We start from the raw sequence: 19,788 nt of genomic DNA, 5'->3' as shown, positions 1-19,788 counted from the left end.
CTATTTTTGAGTTAAGTCGAGTTATAAAGTCCGAATTAGGAGATATAAACTTGCAGTTGCGAGAAAAAAAAGTCAGAATTGTGAGAAAATAAATAAATGTTATGTAAAAATGTTAATAGTAAGTTTTAAATCATATTTCATGCTGTAACTGTAGGGCTAATACAATACATCCCCTATGAACAGCATATGTGAATATTATGTAGACCTATTGTTTAAATCGAATTTATACTTTAAAAGTAATCATAGCAGTTTTCATCCATAGTATGTCCATTTAAAAGTCTGCGTTTAGCTTCAAATGTCGTCTTTGACGACCGTATTCTATAAAAATTATTTGCATTCCGATCTTGACATCAAAAGGCACAATTTTTTTTTCCTTTTATTCCATGGATTTTACCCATTTACCTCCACTTGTTCCCAGTGTTTTTCTGCAACCACTATGCGTGCGCAGCTACAAGTGATGTAACCGGGACGTCTACTCTGAATTGGTCTATACATGTATACATTTCTGTGAGTTACTTGTGCTGTTGTGCTCATTTGTTTTGATTTCTGCACGAGTCTCTCTCTCACACACACACACACACACACACACACACACACACACATCAGACAGGTTGCGCGAGTCTCATCTGGCATGACATAAATACATCAGTCTTCGTTAACACTGAATGCAGTAAAACCATTCTCGTGCTAAATTTTTTGGTGGCCAAGTTTCAATGCTTCCCTAGTTATTTTTGCCAATTGACGTTTTATTCAGGCTTTTTTTCCGGTCAGGCAAGTAAAATTCTCTCTCTTCCTCCTCAAAAAAAAAATCTACTTGGCCCAGAGAAGCATTAATCGAGCCCTGTGGTTCCCCCACGGTTTACTTTGGTCCTACACATATTACAAATTGCGAACTTTGTATCGTCTTCACTCACAGTGAAGAACTTCCATGCAGACGACATATTTATATGCAGATGTGAGCGTAGCTGTGACGGCACAACAGTCACCGGTCCAGGCCGATCATGCGGAAAATCAGCTGGTTCCGGTCTCTGGCCAGTCAATCGGTGCATCTCTAGTGGATTTTATTTGATGACCGTTCTGTAAAAACAATAATAAATAAGAGCTAGGTATATATATATATATATATATATATATATATATATATATATATATATATAATCAAAAGATTTTTACATTTGCATGTTTGTTCATTTGACAGATACTTTTATCTAAAGCAACTTGCATTGCATTGAAGGTATACGTTTTATCAGTCTATGCATTCCCTTGGAATTGAACCCATGACCTTGGCTTTGCTAGTGCTATGCTTTGAAGTTTAGACTACATGACTGCTCTGAATTGATAACATTCGCAGATAAGGGTGTAGCAGTAACACGTTTTGCTTGCTGGGGGGAAATCGTGCTTTTTTTTTTTTGGTGCTAACTAGGCATATTAAATCAACATATTTAAATGAATGAAGAGTTTCCTAGCCTGCGCTAGTGTGATTCTGTAAAGGCATGCTTGTTCTGCAGCTGTTTTATGGGTAAATTTGTAGGTCATGTAGCGCTAATGATTATTCATAGACTGATGTATGGGCCAGGCCAGCTGATCAGCGGTTATTGGTCCGTTCTGATCTGTTGTCAGCCTCATGTATGTGTAACACACCATCTATTCAAATGGTACTAGAGGGGGTGACTTGTGACTCTTGTTGTTTGAACTGAGTCATGGTTCAACAATAAGGACAGAAGTTGCCCTATCCGACCATTGCTGTCACCACCACATTTTGCCATGAACTGCCATTCAAAAGGTTGGGTTCAATAATATTTTTAGATGTCTTCTATGGTTTTTAAAGTCCTTTGTTCACAAAGGCTGCATTTATTTGATCAAAAATACAGTAATATTATAAAATTATTACTATTTAAAATATTTGTTCTATTTTAATGCATTTTAATGACATTTTAATGTAATTTGTTAATGTGTTGGCAAAGCTTAATTTTCAGCAAAATTATACCACTCTTCAGTTTCACATGATCCTTCAGAAATCAGTGTTTCTATTATTTTATCAATGTTGAAACCAGTGCAGCTTAATATTTTTTTATGGATGCATGTTTGTTTTTTCCCCAGATTTTTTTAAAGAATGCTAAATTAAAAATAACACCATTATGCAAGTCTTTACTGTCATATTTGATCAATTTAATGTGTCCTTGCTGAATAAAAGTAATAATTTCTTTCCCCAAAAAATCTTACTGACTTGAATGGTAGTGTATTTAATGAATATTGCTTTTGAATTCTGCTTATTTGTCACCAGTAACATTGTCAAGCTGACTAACATGGTTGATTTGACATGACTTGAATGATAATTATATTAGCATCCACACCAACGACCGACTACATTTTTATTGTATGTAGTGCACACTTTTAATATTAAATGGCTGTCAGTGGGTTTTGTCATTATAGTTGTGGTGTGAACTTCACTATTATAACAATTTTTAAAACTAGGATAAAACATAGTTATTGCCATAATAATATAGTCAAATGCCATTGTTTTCCGGTGAAAAATATTATCGTCTTTTTTTCCCCCCTTTTATTATTTATTTTGGATAATCACAGAAAATGTTAAAAATGGCTGTTTATCATAGTTATGAGAGGCTAGTAAAATTGTCAGCAGGACTAGCAATAACCAGGCCTGCAAAAAAATTCTTATTGTTGAGCCTTGTTAGTGTTTTGACCACCACTAATGATGTTAATGTTCGTTAGCCTGTTGATAAAAAAAGCTTAATGTGAAAGATTCTTTCTCTCTCCTTCTCGTAGCCGGTGTCTCTGCAGGAGGCCAAACTCTTGTTGAAGGAGGATGATGAGCTGATAAAGGAGGTGTTTGAGTACTGGAGCAGGAAGAGGAAAGCATGTCAGAGCAGCTCTCTCATTCCTGTCGTCAAACAGGAGAAGCGTGACGGCTCCAGCACCAGTGACCCCTATGTGGCCTTCAGGCGCAGGACGGAGAAGATGCAGACACGAAAGGTAAGAGGGCACCGCTCAACAACGAATTGGCTCTGCTTATGGAATAACAAGAGAAACAATTTGCACGTTATCTTTATGCACAGAATCGTAAGAACGATGAAGCTTCTTATGAGAAGATGCTGAAGCTGCGTAGAGACCTGAGCCGAGCCGTCACCATCCTAGAGATGATCAAGAGACGGGAGAAGAGCAAACGAGAGCTGCTGCACCTCACACTGGAGATCGTAGAGAAGAGGTACATGTGAACATCATATATTTTGTCGTCATGTGTTCACGTGATTATATACAACCTGGGAGAGAGAGATAGATATAGATATAGATATATATGTATGTGTGTGTGTGTGTGTGTGTGTGTGTGTGTGTGTATATATATATATAAATAAATACGTGTCTTTATTTCTCTATATTTGTGTGTGATTGATTTTGGAAAAAAAAGAAAGATGTACAGACCTGGAAAAGTCATGGATATTTTATTATTTTTTGCATTTTTAAGCTATTTTCAGTAATTAAATGTTTTTATCAGTGCCTAAAATTGCTTTAGTGCAATGGGGGAAAAAATTATGTATAAATAAATGTAAACTTTTTTTTATTTTTTTTATTTTAGTAGTTACAGAAACCTGAGAAAATTCATGGAAATTCATTGTTGTGGGAACCCTGCTATTGTAGGTTGTTTGGCACAGGAGTGTGTATTGTTTAAGCTCATTGATGTGTGTGTGTGTGTGTGTAGGAACAGCATGGCTGATTTCGGAGGAGAGGTGATGGCTGAGGTTCTGGCTCAGAGAGCTCTGGAGAAACCAGTCATCCCTCTGATCCCAATCACCAACAGCAACCAGTACAGACACACAGAGCATGACCGGGACTACAAGATCAAGGTACAAGCACTCATATCTCTGTTTGTCTGGGCCAGTGGGCTCCCCCTTATGCCCAAAACATACTTTGCACAAGTATACAGGTGCTGTTTTATATATTAGAATATTCTTATTTGTGTTTAATTACCTTAATGTTTCTGTGCGTTCCTGTTTTTCAGTCAGCTTGTTGCACAAGTGCAACAATTTTTTTAAATAAATCTCATTTGGGTTTGTTTCTTATGTTCGGCTGTAGATGGATAAACCAGATGTTGTGAGGCAGAAACGGAAGTATGAGAAGAAGGCCAAGCCATTGCCGTTGGCAGGCTCTGCCCATTCAGGCCCGGCAGTCTTTAACACTAAAGACCTCAATCAGTATGACTTTCCCAGCTCAGACGATGAGCCCTACTCACAGGTTCACACACGTTCAGTGTCATAGACATTCATGAGAATCATTTTCTGCTTTCTCTTGGCTTGACACTTTCTTTTGTTTCCTCAGATGTTCTCTGGTTCTTCAGAGGTCGAGGAGGAGAATGATCCAGATGGTGTGTTTGGGTTCAGGAGGAGAACAGGCTGTCAATATCATGCTGTACGTTGTGAAGCATCCTGATATGCATGAATTGGCATGAGTGAGTTGTAAGGCTGTAGTCAAGGCTGGATGTTATTAATAAATTATTCTGTATGTTTTTCTCAAAGGCGCATTCGGGACCCGTGGGCGGCTGGCCCTGGTCAGACCCTGCCGAGGGTGGGGTAGCAGATGTGCGATATCGCTATTCTCTCACCACGCTCACGGTGCCACGGCGATGCCTGGGATTGGCACGGCGACGAGTGGGCAGAGGGGGCAGGTGAGTTAAGCCACTTAAATTACAGAACTGCAGGTAATTTTGTATTTTTCAGCAAATATATTCATACATGATTAATTGCAGTTTGATTCAGTTTTTCAATTAGTTTAATTTGTGGACTTTGCACAGCAAATAATAATTGTGATTTCAGTTTATTTGCAATTAACCGCATCTATTGAAATTTATTATTTAATCACAAATTTCGTTATTTGCTGCGAAAAAAAGTCCTCAAATTAAGATAATAAAAAAATTAATTAAATTGCTTTCGACCATATTTGAATATTTTCATATAATTTGTTAATCCTAATGAGACTGTTAATTATTTTAAAATTTGTTGAAAAGTAAAAGCCAATTCAGTTTGTATTTGCATTTATTATGCTATTTGATTTTTTTTCAGCAAATGTATTTATATAATTATTAGCAATGAAATTAGTATATGATTCAATTAATTTGTATTCATTTGATCTCAGCAAATAAAATTTCTGTTTTTAAATTCAGACAATTTGCTGTGCAAATACAAATTGATATCAGTTAATTTTGTAAATAATTTTATGTAATTGCAGTTATCAATTTGTATTACTCTTATTTATAATGTGATTTAATTGCAGTTAAAAACAATTTCTAATATGCAGTTATTTGTGATTAAAAATGTTTTAATTGGCATAGCACATGTGTCATTCAGTTCATGTACGTGTGTGAAATATTTAACCCACGTTAATTCACTTTGCAACATTTGATGAATTCTCTCACATTTGTTTGTAGGGTTTTATTGGACCGAGCCGACTCTGAATGCGATACTGTGTATCATGGGCTGGACCCGGATTCCCCCACATTCCCATCTTTGTCTCCCGCCCAGCAGCCCAGCACGGATACCTCACATACCAGCACAGATACCTCTGCCACCTCCTCCACTTCACCGGACCTCACGAAAATCCTGGTCAATATCAAAGCCTGTCGCTGGAGGCATTTCAAGCCTCGGACGGCACCACCAGACGACCCCGACAATCCTGAGCACTGGTCTGCACAGAGACCCCGCCGCGGCTTCCTCATCCGCCCTATTAGCACGCTTCAGACACGGAGAGGCCCTGGCTCCTGCACCAAACCACGTGTCCCTCCACCCACACCGGGTGAGTCCACTGATGCCGAATAGTTACTGAGTCTAGCTGCTTTTTTCAGTTTTATTGTTTAGACCGCTTTTTATATTTTGTCTAGTTTTTAATGAGTTGCCATAAAGTTGCTTTTAAAAGGTGGTTGTAAACCACCTCTGACTCAGAAACCCTTTACAAGACTTTACTATTCCAGAGTACCCCTATGAAAATGTTAGCATTTTCAGAGCACAACTCTTTCCGTGTCGTTTGTCTGTGATGTGTGGAGGGAGAATGCATTCTAGTCTGCTTAAAGTAATTTGCATGTTAGAACCATAGACTAGAACAAGCATTTGTAGTGATGAGATGTTTGTCATATCAGTAATTTAGGAAAAGCGGTTTTATTGTTTTCCAGGCAGGCTTTCTTATCATGGGAAATGCGGTTATACAGCATGAAAGTTATAAAAAAAAAATGATTTCAATATTTCCAAGTTAAAAAAAAAGGAGCTTGATGTTTAACTGCAGGATTGTTGAGGGTTTTTTTGTACCACAATCTGAATGCCCGTTCCAATGGCATCATCTATCTTTGAGGTGTTTTTTTTTAGTCCCACCTGGAAGAATGAATAAAAAAACTTATGACAAAAAATGTTTAATAAACCCAGGGCATTAAGTGTTTGACCAGCACAACTCTTTCCGTGTCGTTTGTCTGTGATGTGTGGAGGGAGAATGCATTCTAGTCTGCTTAAAGGAATTTGCATGTTAGAACCATAGACTAGAACAAGCATTTGTAGTGATGAGATGTTTGTCATATCAGTAATTTAGGAAAAGCGGTTTTTTTGTTTTCCAGGCAGGCTTTCTTATCATGGGAAATGCGGTTATACAGCATGAAAGTTATTAAAAAAAAATGATTTCAATATTTCCAAGTTATAAAAAAAAGGAGCTTGATGTTTAACTGCAGGATTGTTGAGGGTTTTTTCCCCCACATGTTTGCATTATTTGTCTGCTGAAATTCTGCAGGTATTTGAAAATCTTAGCGATTGTTGCCACTTGCCATTCTCAAGTAAAGGATTTGGAAGTTGACTGGTGCCCTTTTATGTTAATGGCATTAAAGGGATAGTTCACCCAAAAATGAAAATTGAACAGAAAACAAGACATTTTGAAGAATGCTGGTAATCAAACAGTTGATGGTCCCCATTGACTTCCATAGTATTTATTTCCCTACTATGGAAGTCAATGGGGACCAACAACTGTTCGGTTCTTCAAAATATATTTTGTGTTCAACTAGAAAGAAACTCGTACAGGTTTGGAACGACATGAGGGTGAGTAAATGACAACATTTTCATTTTTGGGTGAACTATTCCTTTAATTAGGGGGCTTTTACAAGGCGGAGATCTGCAACGTCACTTACATCTGATGAATAGGCCCTAAACCATGTCAGCACAATTAAGCAAGAGGATAAAGTTATTATTAAATAACATTGAACAACAAAATCCCACAAATCATAAAGCTCCAAAGGAAAGGCAAGGCTAGTAAAACTTGCAACAGTTATGCATAAATGTAATACTTCAACAGATTTTTACAAGAACAACTATTTAACCCAGAGAGCTCATGTTGTTACATCTCAACAATACATAAGTGTCAACAACAGTAGCAGAAAATATTGATACTTATAAAAACCAGCATTTAAGTAGGAATGAAAAACAATTACATAATATATTTGACAACTTGCATTTAGCAACTTTTGTTAACACGCTGACATGAATATTACATTGTATTAATGAAGAGACATCGATCCAAACGACGCTCTGAATTGTCATCCACAGGACTGTACAGTACAACTCCCACCGTTACATTTAGTCCAAGTTCTTGATCTGTAGCTTAGTATCAAAACAATGCCCTTAAAAATGGAGAAAGGGGACATCAAACCAATGTTACAATTTGCCTAGTAATTTATATAGTAGATTATTTTTATGTTTCTTGTAAGGAAAGTAAATGTATTACTGACACCAACTCTAGCTGTAACTAAGCAGATGCCTTAGATAAACTAAGGGCATATGAATTGAATGAACTATCCTGAATTGAGCAAGAGTGTAAGATCAAGATACACATTAGCATGCTAAATACATGCTATTGAAAGACTGGCATGCATACACAAAAACCTGTACATTCAAATATATAAAAATGTTAAAATGAAAATATGAGTCTATTAAGTAGGCTCAGGCTGGCTCTAATCATATGAAAAGCCCATATAAATATATGCACAAGAGTATAACTCTTGTTAACATTAACACAGATCATCCGCTTGAAAAAAAACATCACAAGTGTATTGTTAAATTAATTTCAAGATGGAGCTTAATATCAGGTGTTTAAAGAGTTCACTTACGGTCTTAAAATCTCCACAGAAAATCCCAGAGCATTCAGATGAATCTCCACCCACTCATTGCAGTCATTCCCATGTGAACACTGCTCTCCTGTTTTGCATCTGTAGCTTTATAACAAAACAAACACGCAGAGATATCCTGATATCGGTTTTATTGGAGCATCTTAAAGGGTTAGTTCACCCAAAAATGAAAATTAGCCCATAATTTACTCACCCTCAAGGCATCCTAGGTGTATATGACTTTCTTCTTTCAGATGAATCCAGTCGGGAGTTATATAAAAAAAATGTATTTGATCTTTCAAGCTGTTTAATGCCAGTCAGCGGGTGTTGCAGTGCTTCAGTCCAAAAGAAGTGAAATAAAGCGCATCCATTCAAAATAAAAAAGTGCCTCACACGGCTCCGGGGGGTGAACAAAGGCCTCCTGTAGCGAATCGATGCGTTTTTGTAAGAAAAATAACCATATTTAAGATGTAATAATCAATTTAATCTAGCTTGTGCTCACTGTTGTACATGGAAGCAGGGGCTGGTTGCACCAGCTGTACGTAATTTACAACTTAGTGCCCATTTACGTCAAAAATAGGCTAAGTTACAACTTACACACTACTAAATATTTTTCCGTTGCACCATTACATGTAGTTGAAGTGTAACACTACATATAAACTAAATATTTATGGAAGCGTCTGGTCAGGAGTAACAGTTGGAATAAAATAGCAGACTGAGTGAACTGCATCAATATGCTCTTCTTTTACCAACCTTCAATCCTTTAGACATACATGATGCTGACATTTCCACTCACGTACATATTAAGAGAGAGAACAATGTGAATAAATATACTTTGTTTCTTTTTTAGCGTGTCTTCCACACCCCATCTACAGCGCGCCTCTGTGCGCTTCGTTCTGTGTTGTGCATGTCAGATTAAATAAATAAATGGCATTTCTTATGTTTTTTTTCTTTCAGTACTTATTGATCCTTATTTATCCTTATTATTTATTATTATTACAGTTTCAGAATGATATTTACATATATAAATAGCTTACATAGAGACTAATGTTATTAATGTATAGTTTTTAATGGAAACTTGTTTATATTTTTACCGTTAGTATATGTGAGGCAAAAGAAGTTAGAATGAAGGATAAATTAAAATTCATAGCATTTAAACAAGTTCTGCTCTCGTATTTGAAGGTTTCTATTGGATGATTTAGGGTAAACGTCATATTATGCGACTACGCATTACTTTACGGAGAGTTTACGAACCACTTGCTACATCCTGCCTTACGAACAACTGGTGCAACCAAATATATTTAGTTACAAACTAGCTAGTAGTAACTAAGCCTCTAGTGTGGACTTAACGTTCTAATTTAAGTAAGAACTTACGAATGGCTGGTGCAACCCTACCCAGCTCCGGGCACATGACGTAAGACGTTGGCGTTGCGCATATGCTGCTCAGAAGTGACGAACGCGGAAGCGCAGGGGAGAGGTCAAAACAAAACAACGGTCTTTGTTAGAATTAGAAGTACAAAACGAGGATTTGTAAAGAAGAATGTCGGAGGCTTTCAATATAAGCCAAGAGGAGACTGGTTTTACTTTGCTCCTGTTAACAAACGTTGGTTTTCACGAGACTTACTGGCGCATGCACAACCTCATACGTCATCCACCCAGAGCTGCTTCCGTGTACAACTGTTGGCACAAGCTAGATTAAAGTGATTATTACATTCTGAATATGGATATTTTTCATACAAAAACGCATCGATTCGCTACAGGAGGCATTTATTCACCCCCCAAAGCTGTGTGAGGCACTTTTTTATTATGGATGGATGCTCTTTATTTCACTTCTTTTGGACTGATGAACTGCAACACCTGCTGACTTCCATTAAACAGCTTGAAAGATCAAAGACAATTTTTAATATAACTCCGACTGGATTCGTCTGAAAGGAAGAAAGACATATATGCCTAGGATGGCTTGAGGGTGAGTAAATAATGGGCTAATTTTCATTTTTGGGTGAACTATCCCTTTAAAGAACACAATAAGGTGCTGAAGACCTACAGTCTATATGAACTTAAAACATGTGTCTTATGACAGTTATTTAATATCTTCTGCTTTAGTACGTCATTAAGAAATATAAGTAAATGTATAAACAATTATTAAGTAATATTATATCATGAGTTTCTAAATTAGAAACGAACCAATTCTTCCAAACTAGAAACAAAGATGTAAAATCCAAAACTATGAGCTATTTATAAAGCAGTACAAACCCGTGAAATGTCAGTGCGCAGTCTGGCCTTATGTGTGACTTCTGCAAAACCCTGATTCCCTCCTCCAGTATCCAGCCACAGTTTATCCTACAGTATGCAAAATATGCACACAACCACACAGTCAACGTATGTATGTATTTATTGTTTACACAGTATTATCATTTACAGTGTATTCTTTGTCATGTCTTGTGCTACAGGCCTGGTGAAATGTCATTTTGTTGTACAAAAAAAAACTAACTATACTAAAACTGCTAACACATGTTCTGGATGAGGACCCATATGCTTCTTTCCAATTTGTTTAGGAAAGGTTATTTTTCCCTCTTTGTTACCTTAGATAATTTGTCTAAGATACTTTAAGTTATCGCAGGCTATCTTCTTATAGCTAAAGCACATAAAAATGTACAAATCTCCATTTTAATCTTTTATATACTTATTTTACATATTGTGGTGCACAACCTTGTAGGTGAGTGACTGGGGTGTATAAACTCATTGTCAAAAGACAAAGTATAAATTTAGGCAAAAACAGTTCATTAAGGGCAAAAGGCACGGTTGATTTCATGATGAGATCCTCTCTTACCTGAGCTCAGTTAGGCTGGGGCAGTTCTTGATGAAGGAGATGATCTGAATAGCCCAACTCTCAGTCACACTGTTCACTGACACACACAGTTCCATCTTCTTCAATCCAGACAAACAAGAGATGTAAAACATGAGCACATCTTTGTTCTCAGTTTGAAGTGCTCGGAAGAGGTTTGGCCAGTCAATGTTAATTAGATTAGATTGTAGAAAAGTAAGACTGAATGATGGCAAACAATTATTTGGTCCTATATAGATCCTAAAAACAAATGAAGGACAGAGTTAGTACCAAATTAGTGAATGCTTAAATTTTTGTTATTATTATTATTTACTTTATAATGTAATCGTTTGGAGGTCTATTTTGTATTATCTGTTATTTGCATCATTAAAAGTGTTTAATAAAATCCAAGGTACAGCAAAAAGTAAAATGCGGTGCTGTCAAGTATGTTAACCACAGTGCAATTATATATATTTTATATAACATAAAAGAGGTTCATATTTACAGTCCATATATTTATTTAGGATAAATCATCTGTAAGTTACAAATCTATATCTAATATAGCTGAAGGTTTATTCCCTATAAGACAATTTTAGATGGGCCAGTATATCAGTGAAAAAAATCATAATTAACCAAGCAGTTTGATGGGTGGTTAATAAAAAATGTTAAGCATGGGCACAAGAAATGTTTTGTTTAGTTTTTTTACCTGGACAGTTCTTCACAGATTGTCATATCAAGTTTATTGATAGAACAAGTGTTGCTATCTGCATGAACTGAATCAATCTGAACCCTGCAAATCAAGGAATAGACAGAAAAGGTATAAAACTAAAAAAATTAAAGGGCATTTTGCATTTGAACCTTTTGCTTTGAGTCTGGTATTATTAAAGACTTTACCTACGTGTCTGTCCTCTCATGACAGCATGAATCAGATCCACAAGCTCAGAGTCTTCTGGAGATTCTGGTGTCAACCTTCAAAATCAAAACAAAGATAACAAATTTAGGAAGATAATACTAATGGCATAATTATAAACAGTAAATATTATGGATAGCTTTAAAATAAGACAATACTTTAAATAAGAAAACATCTTACATTCTGGTCCTTTTCTACAGTGAAGACAGATATATATATATATATATATATACACACACACACACAATGCATTTTTTTGGGTGTTTCTTGTCACTCTAAATTTTTGTTGTACCTTGTGCAATTACAATAAATAAAGTATCTCACTCTTACTAAATGTGTGTGAACTCCTTTGACAAACCCAAAATATCTGAATAACTGATTAAGCCCCACAATAAAATTACAAATTTTTCTAGTAAAGCTATGAACATATTACATCCCAAAAGAAATGTAAAAGTCTGTAGAGATGTTTGAGTAGTATGTTACAAATGCTGTTTCATGGTGACTTTATTTATTTATTGATGTTTTAATGCATATATCAGCAACAATGGCTATATTCATGGCAACATTAACATTATCTATTCAATACATCATTTACAATAATATAACATTTTCTTAAGAAGCAATCACTATACAAAAACACACTAGTAACAACGATAGTAATGATAAAAATCATATAAATCTTTCAATTTAATCAATGATAAAAAAAGTCTAAAATTCTTCCAGGAGAGAGAGAGAGACACTTTATAAATGTCTTTCAGTATATTTTCTGAGTTGTCTAATACCATTTAAAATTGGACATTCTATTAAATTGTGTTTTACACTCAAATAATTCTTACACAAATCGGTTTTTCATGGTGACTTTACACAAATGTATGTTATATAATACGTCAACTAAATGGAGTCAGCTAAACAGAGTCAAATAAAAATTAAATAAAACATGTCCTTGCAGTGTTTTGTTCTGATACAAGGTAAACATAGCAAAAGTTGTCATCCAACTGCTTACTGTATATGTTCACTGAGGGTTTGTTTTGGAGTACTCACCTTAAACTCTCAAACTTGTGGAGTACAGGAAGAATCATAGAGAGTTTTTCAGATGTTAATTGGCAGCAATGGAGAGTCAGTTCTTTCATGCACTGACAGCACTGACAACAGTACAGCAGGGCCCAGCAGTCTGTTCTTCTTAGAGGATCATACATGACATAAATGTCTGCTTTTCCATTTAAAACTTCTTTTACAAAGCTTTCTTCATGGAGCTCATAGAGACAGTGAAGAGTGAGGAGAGAATCATACGGTTTAAAAAGCGATTCTTTCAAATGGTTCTGTGTGTTTGGATGAACAAGCACACCATGCTTTCTCTTAAGTGTGCCTGTAACATCCTCATTCAAAAGGCCAAAAAGAAACGGCATTACAGCTGCAAAACGTGATTTATGATAATAAGAACGTAGTTTTGTGAGTTTCCCCTTGAACGTCTTGCTGTCGAGTGAGATGTAATACAGAGCAGTGAAGAACTCTTGAAAACTGAGATGCATGAAACTGAACATCGTCTCCTGGCTGATTCTTCTCTTAAAAAGGAACTTGCACAGGAATGGATTGCCAGCAGGGTCTGAAATTGTTTCATAAACAGTTTTCTCATCAAACAAGACTTGTTGTTCCAGCATCCCTCTCTCTGCCAGCTGACCCAGACTCCTCAGCAGGCTCGGGACAGACTGACTCAAACCCTGGCAGTGATAATCCAGTAGAGTGGACACAAAGTCAACGTAGATAGAGGTGGTGGTTTCCAGTCCACTCATCATATCTGCACCATCACTGAACCTCTCTCGCATAACCGTGCAGATGATCCAGCAGATGACAGGGATGGAGCAAGCAGTGATGAGAGTTTCATTTGCTTTAACACATTCATAGGCTTTCTTGAAGAGCTCCTCATTCTGGAAGAACTTCTGAAAGTACTCCTCCACCCCCATCTCAGAGAATCCCATAATCTCTGTGAAACGCTGAGGTCCCTTGAGCAGTTTACCCAATGTGTCTGTAGCTGTAGATCTGGTGGTGACCAGCAGGAAGGACTCTGGCAGGATTCGACCCCTCAGCAGGGCACAAAGAGTGACTTCAGGTGGAGCTTTTTGAAGCACATCAGTGTTTGGTGACATGTGATAAATGTCCTGTGTGAGTCTCAGCTCATCAAATCCATCAATGATGAACAGCACCTTCTCTGTTGAATGCTGTATTGTCTGTGAGATCTGATCTGATGTTAAACTGCAGCTGTTGCTTAAGACCTCTACCAAACTCTTTTTGCCAGAAATGCAGTTTATTTCTTTACACTTTAAGTGGAACACAATACCAAACTGTTCTTTGTAGAGGTCACCAGATGCCCAGTCCAGCATGATCTTCTGCACAGTGAAAGATTTCCCATTCCCTGAATTTCCTTGCAATATAACGGCATTAGAACTGATCTCATGGCCATCTGGGTTGAACAGAGAGTTCAGATGGACAGATTCATGACTGTTCCTGGAGTTGAGGACCTGCTGGAAGCTCTCTCCACTGGAGCAGAGCTCTTCTTCTCTCTCTTTTTGATCTCGATGTTTCTGAAGGATCAGAGGTTGTGTGTAGCGCTCAGACAGCAGCACTTGTTCACCAGGCAGTGAGTTATACTCTGTCACATACTGATACTCACTGCAGATCTGCTTTTTATATTTGAGTATCACTGATCTCATTGCTGCAGAAATAAAATTGTCAATATTAAAATTGAGAACAACTTCTGACTTTTAATACAATAAAAAAAATTCAGAGCAGACTATATAAATAGCTGCTAAATTAAAAGGTGGAATGTACAACATTTCAAAAATTACTATTAAATTCATCAGTCACCTGATGTAGGTGTTTTTTCAGAGTATGTGCGATCGCCAGTGAAACCTGCAGAACATTTGACACGTTTACCGTACAGATTTTCAGTAGCTAAATCAATTACAAATATGAAACTATACAACATTAGTACAACTGTATTAGCAGACATCTGATATACTTTAAAACAGTTTACATATTTCAGCACTTGTGTTTAGCACATGAAAATAGTGAATACATATTATCAGAAAACGTATAGTGAATATTGTCAGCTTCTGTCTACATTAAAAAATTTAAAAATAAACTTACCAGGTGCATTATGTATGATGTGGACATTGCCTGCTATTGTGTTATTAGTGAATATCGGTTCTGTAACATTGCTTCCACTCCGAGCTGCAGTGTTGACATTTAGCCCAGCATGAGCTCTGGAAATGTTCTGGTTAGTGCGAAACTCTAGGTGACAAAGGAAAAAAGTAGATACTATAATGTGATCTAAAATGTAACATTACCGTTACAGTAATTAATAAATAATTTTATAATTAATGCACAGCTGAAGAGCAGATTTGGCTTAACTTTTTGCTTAAATGTAAGTTATGCCAAATCTTTCTGTAGACAAAGGTTGTTTTTCTTGTACTTTTAATCCACAGAATAAAAATAAACTTGAAAGATTAAAATAAATTCTCTAGTCTTGACTAAAATCATGTTACCCAAAACCATGAGAGAAAATGTTTAGAAAAAGTTACACGTACTGCCAAAGAAGTCCATTTCAGTTAATTTTCTGCAAGAATACAAATACACACATTAAATACGATACGTAAAAAAAAAAAATCATATACAATCATATGAAGTGAAGTGACATGTGGCCAAGTATGGTGACCCATACTCAGAATTTGTGCTCTGCATTTAACCCAAGTGCACACACACACACACACACACAGTAGTGAACACACACCCAGAGCAGTTGGGGGTTCGGTGCCTTGCTCAAGGGTCTCACCATGGTACTGAGGGTGGAAGAGAGCGCTGTACATTCACTACCCCCACCTACAATTCCTGCCGGACCTGAGACTCAAACCCACAACCTTCGGGTTACAAGTCCGAGACTCTAACCATTAGGCCACGACTGTGTAATTCAACTTAAATGAAAATATATAGGCCTAGCCTTTGACAGGTTAGACGTCACACCAAATTGTAGAGGATGAAAATTAAGCTATGAGCGATCTTTACAATGGCACGCATGGCACGCACTGTATAAAGGTCCAAGATCATGTAATTTAAATGAAAAGACGTTTCGTGAGCTGGCATGTTGTTTAAACAACAGTAGATGACATCTTCAAGCCCTCACAGCCTCGTTTTCATTCCTGTTAGGGATGGGAAATACCACTTATTTTGTTTTCGATAAGATATGCTACCGATACTTTTAAAGGCCAGTATTATTGATGTCGATACAGATATTATACTTCTAAACTGAACTTTTAAATAGAAATTTTAAACCATTAGGCCTCGACTTCAAAGGGTAAGTCATGGCCTAATGGTTAGAGAGTCGGACTTTTAACCCAAAGGTTGCGGGTTAAGAGTCTCCTGCAGGCATTGTCGGTGGAGGGAGTGAATGTACAGCGCTCTCTCCCACCTTCAATACCACGACTGAGGTGCCCTTGAGCAAGGCACTGAACCCCCAACTGCTCCCTGGGTGCCGCAGCATAAATGGCTGCCCACTGCTCTGGGTGTGTGTTCACGGTGTGTGTGTGCGCACTTTGGATGGGATAAATGCAGAGCACTAATTCAGAGTATGGGTCGCCACGTCACATCACTTTCACTAAATTATGAAATGTATTAAATTATTACAAGTAAAATGGGTAATGATACTCACTTAACTTTATATTTGAAATGCATTTTAACATTCAACACGCTTTAATGGTTAAAGTATTGTAGTGTTTCGCTACTAATGAACCAGGCGTTCTCAGTCGCTCTATAACTTTATTAAAGCACTGAAGGAGGTTTACTGTTATGGCGTGGATGAATGGCTACACATAGATGTGTGCACACACTGTCAGAGCTGTGCGAGATCACTACCATACTGCGGGTGGGTAGGGGTGTTAATTTTTTCCCCCATAGGTTTTTAACATTCTAAAAGCTCTTTATTCCAAAGATACTACAAGCTAGTAGGTGTAATGTATTGGAAGTTGCATCAGAAGTATTGCATGTATTACGTACAACAATAAAACAGTGCATTGACATAAAAAAGGAAATTTACTTTTGGTACTTAAGTACGTTTAAAAGCAAGTACTTCTGTACTTTTACTTAAGTAACAATCTGTCTTTACAACTTTTACTTGTAATGGAGTAACATTTGACCAGCAGTATCTGTACTTTCACTCAAGTAATGGAGTTGTGTACTTTGTCCGCCTCTGGCTTTTACTCTCCCAACTAACTCTGAACTCACCGGACTATCCCCGCCCCTTAAAGTGAACAAAGACTAAAAGCTGCCAGCGGCATGTCTATTTTACATTACAATCCTATGGAGTAAACCATGTTCTCAAAAAAGTCCTCCTGAGCGCTTTTTTAAACACCACCGCCGGTGTCTTTTTCTGCAGCTCACAGCGTCTTTTCAAGTTGAAAAAAGTTCAACTTTTCTGAAGAAAAAAAACACCCTACGTCAAGCCATAACAACAAGAACAACAGGGAAAATGGAGAAGGTGCGGCTAGATAGACTTATCATAGTAGTTTCGGTTGTATGTTGTATGATATTTGTTTTCTCTTAATATGCCGCGAACCGTGCATCATCCAACCGTATAACACACATTCTCCTCCCCGTTAAAGGGATAGTTCACCCCAAAATTTAAATTTGATGTTTATCTGCTTACCCCCAGGGCATCCAAGACGTAGGTGACTTTTGGCGCTTTTCCAGTGCATGGTACGGCTGGGTACGGTTCTCTTTTTGGGGGTTTTCCACTGGGTACAGTACCTGGTACCTGGCACTTTTTTTAGTACCACCTCGGTTGGGGTTCCAAGCAAATCGTACCGTTACCAAACCGTGACGTGTAAACTCTGCTGATCACGGATTGGCCGGAGAGAATCGTCACTACCTGCATCACTGAACTTGCGACACAAACACAAAAGAACCGCTAGATTTAAATCAGCACAGCCAGCGAAGGATCGAACGCAACTCTTTTGAACAGCACACCTTTTTTAACAACCAAAAAGTGTGCTCGTGACGACACATTGATGTCCTAAGACACGAAACGATCGGTCTGTGCCAGGAAACGAACAGAATTGATATAATTTGGAGTAGTTTACGCAAGCGCCGGAAGTGATCTCTCGCACGTATACCTCACTCATTGGTTGCACATTCATTGTAGGTATGACGGCTAATCAAAATGGTACTTACCTGCACTTATCCGGATTGTTCAAACTGACTTAAAACTAAAAGATTACGTTCTCTCACGCGAACTCATTCGGGAGTGGTGACTTTCCACGTATTCCCAACTTCTGAGCCTGCTCTTTGGGGGTAAGCAGATAAACATCAAATTTTCATTTTGGGGTGAACTATCCCTTTAACTTCAAAAGCCAACGCAAGACTTCCTCTTTCTCGACATTTCTGCACCACACAGCACTGGGCTAAGGTTGCATGTTGTTATTGCAAGAAAAGACGCCCTCGGCTGATATTTGTAACCAAAACGCTGCCAGCTTTTTTTTTTCTTGTCAAAAAAAAGACGCCAAGTGTGAACACGCCCTTACTATCGATATTTTTATTTGAGTATCCATACTTCAGGATCGATATGCCCATACCTATTTCATGTCAAAACTTAAATATTTACCAGCAGAATTAATTTGAGTTAGAATACATTTTGCGATGTTAACATTTTCACGGGTGTGCGTGTGTTTTTACCTGTGATTTTGTTCATTTAACAAGACACTGAATGCATACAATAGGCACCAAACTGGACGAGTAACTATTTTCCTGCTGCTCATCTGAACACACGGAAATGCAGCAAGACAGAGAGCGTTCGCTCACTAGCTGCTGACACGGCATTTAAACAGGCCTGCGTTTGAGCAATTACTTCTTCTTCTTCTTCTTCTTGGTTTTTAACGGCGGCTAGCAACCAGCGTAATTATGTGCATTACCGCCACCTTCTGCTCCGGAGTGTGGAACAGAGAGTTACATTCTACTTATTAACCCCGTCCTTTTAAGAAAATGAAAGAAAGCTTTACTATTTATTTCACTTGCCCATTTTATTAAAGATTTAAAATGTACCACCTGAATTCCATTCTTCTTGATTTCAACTATCATATTACTTCTTTCTTCCTCATATTTCTTACATTCAAGAATTGCATGGGTTACTGTTTCTTCTACTTTGCATTGTTCACATAGTATTTTGAGTGTACTATTAAGATTGGAATGTCCCAACAATATTCTATTATAGACAACCTCTTCTTTCCTTGTTTTACCAATATGTCTTATTTTTTGACTTACTTTGTTAATTAAATTGTAGGAAAATCTACCGTTTTCGTTGTTGTCCCACTTTATTTGCCATTCTGCAATAACCTTTTTCCAGATTAAAACCTTAATTTCAGACTTGCTTAGAGGAACTTGTAATTCTATTTCTTCTCTCTGCAAAGCTTGTTTTGCTAACTTATCTACGTCCTCATTTCCCTTTACACCTACGTGTGATGGAACCCAAATAAAACTGATTAAAATATCATTCTGAACCAATCTTGAAGACATCTGTAAAATACTAAAAAGAATATCTTGATGACTGGATTTAAAAGACCTTAGACTTTTTAAAACTGAGAGTGAATCAGAACAAATTAAAACCTTTCCAGGTTTATAATCCTCTACCCACTGGAAGGACAAGAGTATTGCTATCATTTCAACAGTATATACAGCCAAATGATTGGATGATCGCTTTATACTAGTCAGGAACTAAAAAAGCAGCTCCAGTTGTCTCTCGCTCTGGATCTTTTGAGCCAACTGTAAATATTTGTAAGTATTGAGGATATTGTGTTCTAAAATGTACAGGGAATGCTGAAGACATGTCTACTTCTCTTACATGTCTGCTTTTTTAATTTCCAACAAATG

General features: G+C 37.2%; 2 protein-coding genes across 5 annotated transcripts in view; one reads left to right on the top strand and one right to left on the bottom strand.

Annotated features, from left to right (window-relative positions):
- LOC107557801 (enhancer of polycomb homolog 1-like) overlaps nt 1-5,843 on the top strand; it is an 18,824-nt gene extending 12,981 nt beyond the window's left edge. For all 3 annotated transcript variants that reach the window (XM_016241352.1, XM_016241351.1, XM_016241350.1), the window contains exons 4-10: nt 2,788-2,994; nt 3,078-3,226; nt 3,719-3,863; nt 4,093-4,251; nt 4,336-4,425; nt 4,533-4,681; nt 5,441-5,843. In XM_016241352.1, coding sequence (XP_016096838.1) covers nt 2,788-2,994; nt 3,078-3,226; nt 3,719-3,863; nt 4,093-4,251; nt 4,336-4,425; nt 4,533-4,681; nt 5,441-5,828 — 1,287 coding nt within the window. In that variant the 3' untranslated portion in view covers nt 5,829-5,843. The remainder of the gene's footprint in view (nt 1-2,787; nt 2,995-3,077; nt 3,227-3,718; nt 3,864-4,092; nt 4,252-4,335; nt 4,426-4,532; nt 4,682-5,440) is intronic.
- Nucleotides 5,844-7,114: 1,271 nt separating this feature from the next.
- LOC107557797 (NACHT, LRR and PYD domains-containing protein 3-like) lies at nt 7,115-18,833 on the bottom strand. Of its 2 annotated transcripts, XM_016241339.1 has the most exons (11): nt 18,598-18,833; nt 15,462-15,490; nt 15,022-15,165; nt 14,740-14,784; nt 12,919-14,587; nt 11,862-11,936; nt 11,674-11,757; nt 10,974-11,228; nt 10,397-10,483; nt 8,147-8,251; nt 7,115-7,660 (listed from the first exon to the last, which is right to left on the bottom strand). In XM_016241339.1, the coding sequence occupies exons 1-11, from the start codon at nt 18,678-18,680 to the stop codon at nt 7,648-7,650; spliced, it is 2,589 nt and encodes an 862-aa protein (XP_016096825.1). In that variant the 5' UTR covers nt 18,681-18,833; the 3' UTR covers nt 7,115-7,647. The 2 variants fall into 2 exon arrangements, with proteins under 2 accessions (XP_016096825.1, XP_016096826.1); XM_016241340.1 differs by lacking the exons at nt 7,115-7,660; nt 8,147-8,251; nt 10,397-10,483 and having other exon boundaries at nt 10,979-11,071.
- Between the last annotated feature and the right edge of the window lie 955 nt (nt 18,834-19,788).

The sequence above is a fragment of the Sinocyclocheilus grahami genome, unplaced genomic scaffold, assembly GCF_001515645.1.
Source record: "Sinocyclocheilus grahami isolate Dianchi unplaced genomic scaffold, SAMN03320097.WGS_v1.1 scaffold620.1, whole genome shotgun sequence".
Lineage (NCBI taxonomy): Eukaryota > Metazoa > Chordata > Actinopteri > Cypriniformes > Cyprinidae > Sinocyclocheilus > Sinocyclocheilus grahami.
The sequence above is the reverse complement of the archived record's forward strand: the minus strand, read 5'-3'. Positions and strand labels throughout refer to the sequence as shown.